Source organism: Aegilops tauschii, chromosome 3, assembly GCF_002575655.3.
Source record: "Aegilops tauschii subsp. strangulata cultivar AL8/78 chromosome 3, Aet v6.0, whole genome shotgun sequence".
Taxonomy (NCBI): Eukaryota; Viridiplantae; Streptophyta; class Magnoliopsida; order Poales; family Poaceae; genus Aegilops; species Aegilops tauschii.
In genome coordinates this window covers 213,331,386-213,341,419 of record NC_053037.3, presented here as the reverse complement: position 1 = coordinate 213,341,419, position 10,034 = coordinate 213,331,386, and the positions used below count along the sequence as shown (strand labels likewise).

Sequence of the window (10,034 nt, the reverse complement as noted above, 5' to 3'; positions counted from 1 at the left end):
TTACAAACTACTCCAAAAAGATATAAGTGAAGATCATGAGCATAATATTTATTTCTCTCAAATTAATTTAAGTGAAGCAAGAGAGAGTTTCTTCATAAATACTAAAGCACACCGTGCTCAAAAAGATATAAGTGAAGCACTAGATCAATTCCACAGAAAAGAGCTTCGTTGACGGGATGTGAATGCCGCTTACCTAGCCTCCCTGGCAACTATTTGAGGACTCTATTTTATTTTAAAGTTTCAGATCTAGGTACTTTATTAAAACAGCAAGAAAAACAAAAATAATTACATTCCAAGGATAGCACTAATCATGTGAAGAAGCAAAAAACTTAGGCTCAACCGACACTAACCGATAATTGTTGAAGAAGAAAGGTGGGATACCTACCGGGGCATCCCCAAGCTTAGATGCTTGAGAATTCTTGAAATATTATCTTGGGGTGCCTTGGGCATCCCCACGCTTGAGCTCTTGTGTCTCCTTAATTCCTCTCATATCACGGTTTTCCTAAATCTCAAAAGCTTCATCCACACAAAACTCAACAAGAACTCGTGAGATAAGTTAGTATAAACCAATGCAAAAACCTTATCATTCTCTATCGTATCAAATCACTAAAATTATTATTCAACATTGCATACTAGATGCCTCTGCATATTTAATACTTCTATCCTCAAGTTTTGTAGGACAGTAGCAATTTTCTCTCAAGTGGATGACCTAAGGTTTATCAATCTGTGGGAGGCATAGGATGAAGATGGTCTCTCTCAAACAACCCTGCAACCAAATACAAGAAATCTCTTGTGTCCCCAACACACCCAATACAATGGCAAATTGTATAGGTGCACTAGTTCGGTGAAGAGATGGTGATAAGAGTGCAATATTGATGGTAGAAATATTTTTTTATAATATGAATAAATAAAAACAACATAGTAGGAAATAGTAAACAGGCACAAAAATGGTATTGCAATGCTTGAAAACAATGCCTAGGCTACATACTTTCGCTAGTGCAATATCTAAACAGTGCTAACATAGTTGGATCATATGATTATCCCTCAAAGTGCAATAAAGAATCACTCCCGAGTTCCTATTAGCGGAGAACAAAAGATAGAAATTGTTTGTAGGGTACAAAACCACCTAAAAGCTATTCTTTCCGATCGATCTAATCAAGAGTTTGTACTAAAATAACACAATATGACACACATCAACAAACTCTAATGTCAGCTAGATACTCCAACGTCACCACGAGTATCCGTGAGTTAATTCTACGATATGCATCAAACAACTTCATGATCATAATATTCAATCCACACAAAGCACTACAAAGAGACCCCAAAGTTTCTATCAGAGAAAAGATAATAAAAACGTGCATCACCCCCTATGCATAGATTACCCCAATGTCACCTCGGGAATCCGCAAGTTGAGTGCCATAACATACATCAAGTGAATAAATATGATACCCCATTGTCACCTCAAGTATTCATACCGCAAGACATACATCATGTGTTCTCATATCTGAATATTAAATCCGATAAGATAAAACTTCAATAGGTAAAGATTCAATTCATCACAACAAGAGTATAGAGGGGAGAAACATCATATGATCCATCTATGTTAACAAGCCCATGATATAGATCACAAGAGAGAGATTAAACACATAGCTACTGGTACAAACCCTCAGCCCCGAGCGTGGACTACTCCCTCCTCATCGTGGTGGCCGCCGGGATGATGAAGATGGCCACCGGTGATGATTCCCCCCTTCGGCTGGGTGCCGGAACGGGTCTAGATTGGTTTTCGGTGGCTACAGAGCCTTGCGGTGGCGAAACTTCTGATCTAGGTTAACCCCGAAGGGTTTTTGGAATATTTGTGAATTTATAGGGTAAAGAGGGGGTGCGGGAGGCCACCGAGGTGCGCACAACCCACCTGGGCGCACTTGGGCCCCAGGCGCGCCCTGGTGGGTTGTGCCCCCCTCGGGGTACCCCCAGGTGCTGCTCTGGCCCAATGGATGTCTTCTGGTCCATAAAAAATCTCCGTGAACTTTCGTTGCATTTGGACTCCGTTTGGTATTGATTTCCTGCGATGTAAAAAACATGTAGAAAACAGCAACTGACACTTGGCACTATGTCAATAGGTTAGTACCAAAAAAGATATAAATGACTATAAAATTATTGTAAAACATCTAAGAATGATAAAATAACATCACAAATACTTCATAAATTATAGATACGTTGGAGACGTATTATTGATCAAAGGGGGTTTGCTTGCCTGGAAGCTCTGCGGTCTCGGGGTCTACTGGAAAGAAGTAACGGAGGGGCAACACAATAAATAACAGAGCAATTAAAGCATCACAAAGCATGACATGGCAATACGTGGTGCTAGGGGTGGCCTAACGCAGTACTAGGCGAGGCTGGCGAAGGGGGAAAACATCCGAGAAAGTATTCTCGGTGTTTGACGTTTTTGGACAGGTGAACCGGAGGTAGATTGTTGCATTTTTGCTATGCTAGTGACGTGCGGTGGACGAACGGAATACGTATTCGAATTCGTCTCGTCGTTCTAAGCAACTTTCATGTACAAAGTACTTTCATCCGACTTGTGGCTTATTTTATATGATTTTATGAAGTTTTAAACATTTCTGAAATCCTGAAATTAAATTTAATTCGAATTATTAAAAATATAAATTTCTATGGGTACACAGGAGTGTACCTAGGAATGTGTGCATGTGCATGACATGTGGGGCGAGAGGGCTCAGTTGACCCAGTCAACTTTAACTGGTCCACTGATGAACAGTGTTAGTGGGGCCCAGTTGTCATTGTCTTAGTTTAACAGATTAATTAATCTATCTTAATTAGAGGTGGGGGGCACACGTCATAGACATCAACTAAACTATTCTAGTTAATTAGATTAATTAGCCTGGGGTCCACTTGCAATAGCCTTAGACTAATTAACACCTAATTTAGCCTAAGCTAATTAGACCTACTAATTGGGCCGACCATTGGCAGCGGCACATCCAGGCCTCGGCTGTGCTTGCCATGGCTAACACGCACGAGGCACAAGCCACGGCGGCCATGGCCAATAGCGGCAGCAGCACGAGGGAGCAGTAGCAGCGGCCGTGAGCAGCAGCAAGCGGAGCAGTAGTGCAGCGACAACAGCAGCAAGCGGAGCAGAGTAGCGGTACGAGCAGCAACACATCGCAAGGAGCAGCAGGGGCGCGCTAGGCAGCAGCGAGCGATGGCCGGCGAGCAGTGGCAGGCAGAGGCGAGGCCAGGGCGGGCGTGCGTCAGCAGCAGTACGTCGCAGCAGGAGACGACAGTTAAGCAGCAGCAGCTCACGCACGCGCTTACATACGCGTACACGCGACGCGAGCTCGGATGTGCTCGGGGACGACAAACGGTGACCGAATCGAGGCGGAGGAAGGGGGATCCGGAGGAGGGCTCACCGGGGAGGACGTAGGCGAGCTCGGGGAAGGTCGGGGAGGCGCCGGTGGTGGAGATCGACGGCGATGGCCGCGGCGGCCGTGGTGGGGATGGCAGCTTGTTGCGGAGCATACAGGTCCTTTTGGCTTCAATCCAGAGGCGTAGGTGAAGGAGACAAGGTCGGGGAGGCTCCCGGAGCATGGCAATGATGACGCGGCGGCGACGGAAGTCTCGGACGGGAGCACTAGCAGAGAGAGAGCGAGAGGAAGGGGATTGCGAGGCTAGGGTTCGTCGAGAGGCCGCGGGAGCGGTCTAGTAGGCACCCAAGATGTCGGAGAGGCCGCGGGATGGCCGATGTGTGGCCATCCGCACCATGGACGCGAGAGCGGCGTCCACCGCGATGGAGTGAACAAGAGGTTGAAGATGGCGGCTACGTGGGCTGGGCTGTGCACTGTAGCACAGTAGCTAGGATTTACCCTTTTTACTACAGTCTCATGATGGTTTCCAGCAGGAAATCTTCGTATTATGTTAGTTGGGAGAACATGAGCGTTCTCAGAGCTCAGCGACTCTCGTCCGTCGGATCGTTTACTTGATGCTTTCTCGGCCGTCGGATCTCGCCCTCGGATGGCTGTAGCCGTCGGATGAAGAGGTGACACTGCTACAATGAATAGTATGCCCTCCAGCGTGCCACCGCCTGTAATTTCCATGTCCCGCCGAGGGCATTTTAGTCATTTCACCTGGTTGAGAAAAGATCTGATAGCGCAGGCAGGGGTGAGACCGTGGAGCCCGAACATCGGGTCGTTCCCCTCCCCTCCAGCCCGCTCTCCTCTCTTCGTCCCGCCCCGCCTCTCTCTCTCCCTCCCGTGCCTGCCTCCCAGCCCCCCGTCGCCGCCGTTGCTCTCTCTCCCTCCCGTGCCCGCCTCCCTGCCTCCCCCCCCGCCGCCGCCGCTTGCTCGGGCACCCATCCACGACCTCGCGCCGCCCCTCTCCTCTTCCTCCCGCCTCACCTCTCTCTCTCCTTCCAAACCCTAGACCGCCTCCTTGCCCTGTCGCCGTCGGATCATCTCCTTCTCCACCCCTCTCACTGACGAGGAGCTGGCGCTCGGGGAGGACGAGGAGATGGCCGCCTCCTGGGAGCAGCAGGAGGAGGAGGGGCATGCGGCGCCGGCGACTAAGAAGGCCAGGAACGTGGCCACCGGCGACAAGGAGCCCGAGTTCCTTGGCGAGCCGTCCCCGCTCAGGTACAGCTTGCCACTCCCCTATGCTCTCTGGTGCAATGTCCAGATTTGTGAGCGTAGCAAACACTGAAGCCAATGGATGTATAGTGTGGCCATGTTCTGACCAAGCTGAAGGAAGCACGTCCAAATTGGTTCTCTACATGGTGAGGTTAGATTAATTGAGATTAGCTTCTTCTAAAAATCTGTCCCAATGCAATTAGCAGGCAAGCAAACTCGAAGAATGAAATTGTGAATGGCATGTATATTAGTGATCTGTAGACTGGAGTGTGTAACTTACTAACTTGCATGACGTATATCAGGATTTTGCTTTGTTTGCTCAAATAAATTTTGTCCATTTATATGCAGCCGACCAAGAAGGCCAGGAACGTGGTCCCTTCCATCCATCCTCCTTCTCACGGCCGTTCCTCCTGGCCGGGATGATTTCATGGTCGTGTTGCAGTTGGTTCCAGTTCTGACCGCACGCCTCGCATCCGCCGTCTGTCGTCCACCGTTTGCTCGGTTGCCGCCATGGAAAAGTTAATTCTTCTTCTTTTTTTTGTCCTTCCAGTTTTCCTGCTGATGTGCACCTATACATGAGCAATTGATTTTCTCTAAAAAATACATGATGTTGTTCCATTCGCTTTCTCTAATTGATGTGGTTGAGCAATTGATTTTCTCTAAAAATACATGATGTTCTTCCATTCGCTTTCTGGTCTGATCCTAAATATCATGTGTATCAAACTAATCATTGATACTGCAACTGAAGCTAGCTCTTATGGAGATAGAGAATTACTACACTGCTGTCTGCATGCGTGTGAAGCTCTTATGGAGATAATTACTTACATACCAAAACCATATATGAGTCCGCTGTTTATTATTGTTCACCAGAAATGATGATAAATTTGGTAATTAACTAGTGTCTATTAAGTGTTAACTTTATCAAAAAAATATTGTGTGTTCCGGGCCTATGAGTCTTTGTTTTGTTTGTTTTCCAGAGCACACAGTAAATAAAACAGAGCACAAAGCAGTAGCCTTTGGAGCAGGTTACAGTTTCTACTTGGAATTAAAGGATTTGGAGCAGGCTACATCTGTGATGACACAGATTGGTTATGCATGATCTCTTAGTAATGAAACTCTTTCCTTGCCTGTATCTAATCTTGTATGTTCAATTCTTTTTCCTTTTGAGTGGATTTCTATATGGAATACCATCTATTTCTAATGAATTTTTATGTTGCTTGCTGCCTTTTTTAATTAGATAGATCCAATAATTATACCAATGAATAGATCTTTTTTGTGACTGATATATGATTCAATGATATAAATGCTATATATTTTGTATCCGATATGCAAGGTTACCTGAATCTCCTCGCATATTTTTTTTGAAGGAAGAGTGAACGCAGTCCTGAATGCAGTCAATAGGCGCACTCCATTTAGAACAATGGAAGCATCATTAAATTAACTTGGTTGACAGATGGTTCAAGCTGCTCGTCGTCTAATGGAAAGCTTGGCCTAATAAAAATATCTGGGAGGTAGCTATGGTAGTCTCATTGTAATTTCTACTCTACCATCAAGGTTCTCCATGATGATTGAGATGGCCGTGACTACTTTACAAGCTTTTGGAAGCTGTGACAGAAGGCATGGAAACCATGATAAGTCAAAGCATATAAACCTCAAAATTATGCAGCTGATCATATCATATTGCCACTGGAATGAAATTGTCTATTCTAAAGTGTTCTACACTCAAGCTATCATCTGCACTTCATTTATTTTAATCATTCCTCACCAGAACTACTTTATTAGTAGTGAAAGGCATCACGTAATTTATTCATCGCCAAAAAATATTATCATGCTCCCAATTTAGCTGGCAATTGGTGCACATGTCTGCCAGGACTAAGGGAATCAAGAAACAATCCTTCAGCTACTAATTATGGTCGTTTTTTATAACAGCTTATCTAGCTACCTATTTGTAGTAAAGTTCGGCTACATAATTCTCTTCGTCCATTAGTTAGTCCTTGGTCCTCCTGGCTACTGTTGAATGATTGTTATTTTTTTAGCTCACCTTCGTATGCTCCTATTGCTCAAGCGTGAGTTTTGTCCCACAAGGTTAATGCCACTTCCAATTTTTTATATATTTCTATTTTACTTGCAGCCATTGTCCTGCTTACTCCACAGTTGTAGAAAAATTTCCTTGGTTCCAAGTTCTGAATACGCGTTAATCCGTCATCTATTTTTGACCCTGTAGATGAATTTATTCCCAGATGTTTATGCAGGGAAGGAGGAGGCATACCATTGATAGTTTGAATCAAACCAGTAGAGGACACCACCGTCGGTTATGGTGTCGAGTGACGGAACTGCAGTGATCTGGCAGTGTGGCTGTTGACCTCCTTAACATCATTCACATTCGTCGCTCTAAACCCACTCAGCAGACAAGTAAATCTTTATCCTTAAATTCCCTGTATAATTCTGTATCCTTAAATTACCCGCACTATTGTCATGGCTGTTGAATACATCATGTAACCCCACATAAATGGTTAGGAACCAGATAGATTTGATTTATCTTCAATACCCTCTCCAAAATGCATGTGTTGTTTATGCTTCTTATTCTGATCATACACTGCCCTGTATCTGTTGGTTGTAACTTTCTTAGAGCATCTCTAGCAGACCCCGCAAAAGCGGTCAAACCCTTAAAAATCCGCGTTTTCAGTTTCGTGGTGTCAAAAAACGTCCTGAATAGACCCCGCAAAAGCGGTCAAACCCGTAAAAATTTTGCAGGCCCCTGAAAATCCATCCCCACGACCCTTTATTCTGTAGATTTGGAGGCAAAATATAAGGGGGACTGCAAACCAGTCAACACTACGCACAAGGAAATTCCGCCATGCGCACACAGGCTCCGGTGATCTTCCGCCACGGAACTCGACGGAATCTCGCCGGAAACTCGCCGTTTACCGCTGCTGCGGCGTTGGCTTGCAGAGTAGATCGCTGGAGCAGTGGCTGGAGACTCGAGCAGCTACGCGGCCACGAACGAGCTAGCTAGCAAGCTCCTGATCCATCCGGCCACGAACGAGCTAGGTCCTCGATCCATCCGGCCACGAACAAGCTAGCTAGCTAGCTCCCGGATCCATCCGGTAACGGAGGAGTTGGCTCCTGGATCGATTCGGCAACTACCATGGACGACGGGAGCTGACTATGAACACAGGCGAGAGGAAGAAGAAGACACGGGAAAGAATATATGCGAATATTCTTTTTTACGGGTTCGTTATGCGGGGTCTACATCTGCGGCCGTCCGCGCCGGCCCGCAAAGCCGTTTTTTTGGAACTGCAAACGCGTTTTGCAGGCCGGCGGGATGCCGGGTCTGCTAGAGATGCTCTTACATATGTGAGCTTCACATCACACCCTGTTGTATAATCTACCTTGATTAAATGTTGCGGTGTAAGCGTGATTCCATTTTCCATGATCCTTTACTTCTGCAGATTGTTATTGTGAATTGGTGATTGTCCTGAAAATATCATACTATCTCTATTGTTAATCTCACAGGCCTCTCACGTGCCTACTTCTGAGTATGTAGTTTGAGTGAACTTCTATTCGAGGGCTTGCCTTCTTTAGTAATGCCTACCTCTTAATATTATGTTGCATTAAAACTACTAGATGCTATCTCAAAATTTTGTTGCTTTGTATGGAAAATAGCCTACTTAGGCAATCTTGGGTTAGCCCTGTATGTGGTTTGCCTACACAATATTAACCTCATTGTCACTATGTCTGCTTTTGAAACTCTTTAGCACTGGAATATATGCTCTGTTACTATTAATTAGACTGCTTTTGTGCTGAACTTTATGCCATGCTGCACTTACTCAGGCTAAATCCTTCTGCTTTATCACGAGGACAACAATAGTGCTCATGTGAGCTTGAACTGTGGTGAATGCGACTGATGTTTCAACCGCATACAAAGATGAAGTTCTTTTTGTTTCTCGAGTAATATTATCGTATATAGGCGTGATGCCTCTGCAGAGGCGTTTTGGATCAATACCTTATCTTTATTGTAAATTATGTGTGATCACCGCTATGAGACACCTTTGGATGGATTTATTACTCCATAGTTATTGTAAATTATGAACAAATTATGCTGTAGTTCCAGTGTTAGTTATCTGATCTACTAAATATGCCTATGTTATCCTGTAGTAATGCATATGCTACACCGGGATTCCTAATAACTTACCATTATCTTCTTGACCAAAATGATGGGACCGGCACCCTCGCGCCAAGGCGCGATCCCGATCTAGTACAGCAACATTGGCAGGGGCCGGGCGCAACTACGGTTGCAGGTTTATGGGCAAAAATTAGTGCTCTTACAAAGGGTCTCACACGGTGGGAAAAATCTACCTTTGGTAATGTTAAAGCTGAGATTAAACGCTTGAATGTGGAACTTGGAAGGCTTCAAGCGGATCCTAGTCGGACTGAGCCGACCCGAATTGAAGTTAAGATTAAAGACCGCTTGGTCGAACTTTATCACAGGGAAGAAGTAATGTGGCGTCAGAGGGCGCGCATTACATGGCTAGCAGCGGGAGATAAGAGCACTAAATTCTTCCACCTGCACGCTAGCAGACTACGTCTTAAGAATAAAATTAAGGCTCTCATGAAGGAGGATGGCACCACAACAGATGATGCAGACGAGATGGGGAATTTGGTTACAGCTCTCTATCGGGACCTCTTCACTTCAGAGGGTACATCAAACATGGAGAGGGTGATTGATACTGTCCCTTGCAAAGTGACCGAGGAGATGAATAAAAATTGAACTTCTGGTTACACGAAGGAGGAGGTGAAGGTGGCACTTTTTGAGATGGCTCCTACTAAGGCGCCAGGATCAGATGGGTACCCCGCCCACTTTTTTCACAGGCATTGGGACGTGTGTGGAGATGAGATTACTTTGATCATTTTGAAAATTTTGAGAGGGGAAGAAGCAGTGGATGAGCTGAATGATACTATCCTAGTACTTATCCCCAAGGTAACGAACCCCACGCTTCTTACTCAATTCCGTCCTATAAGCCTTTGTAATGTCATATACAAGATTGCTTCCAAGGTTTTGGCGAAAAGATTGAAGAATATTCTTCCGGAGATCATATCTGAGGAGCAGTCGGCCTTTGTTGGGGGGAGGCTTATTACTGACAATATTATCTCGGCCTATGAGTACCTTCACTTCATGAAGGGAAATAAGTCAAAGAAGAATGGTTTTTGTGCCCTGAAACTGGACATGATGAAGGCGTATGATCGCCTGGAGTGAGATTATTTACGCACTATAATGACCAAATTGGGCTTTCACCGGTTTGGGTGGATACAGTGATGAGGATGGTGAGCTCTATTAAATTCTCGGTCTTATTCAATGTGAAGAAATTAGAGCAATTCACCCCTACAAGGGGAATT

General features: G+C 45.2%; 1 protein-coding gene across 1 annotated transcript; it reads left to right on the top strand.

Moving 5' to 3' along the window:
* Positions 1 to 4,474: 4,474 nt before the first annotated feature.
* Positions 4,475 to 7,236, top strand: LOC141020971 (uncharacterized). Its single transcript, XM_073495927.1, has 3 exons — positions 4,475 to 4,643; positions 4,986 to 5,155; positions 6,005 to 7,236. The coding sequence occupies exons 1-3, from the start codon at positions 4,522 to 4,524 to the stop codon at positions 6,076 to 6,078; spliced, it is 366 nt and encodes a 121-aa protein (XP_073352028.1). The 5' UTR covers positions 4,475 to 4,521; the 3' UTR covers positions 6,079 to 7,236.
* The last annotated feature ends 2,798 nt before the right edge of the window (positions 7,237 to 10,034 follow it).

Coding starts and splice junctions, on each gene's coding strand:
- LOC141020971 (XM_073495927.1), top strand. CDS start 4,522: ATGGCCGCCTCCTGGGAGCAGCAGGAGGAGGAGGGGCATGCGGCGCCG. Junction 4,644..4,985: donor GGCGAGCCGTCCCCGCTCAG/GTACAGCTTGCC, acceptor ATTTATATGCAG/CCGACCAAGAAGGCCAGGAA. Junction 5,156..6,004: donor TCGGTTGCCGCCATGGAAAA/GTTAATTCTTCT, acceptor TTTTTTTTGAAG/GAAGAGTGAACGCAGTCCTG.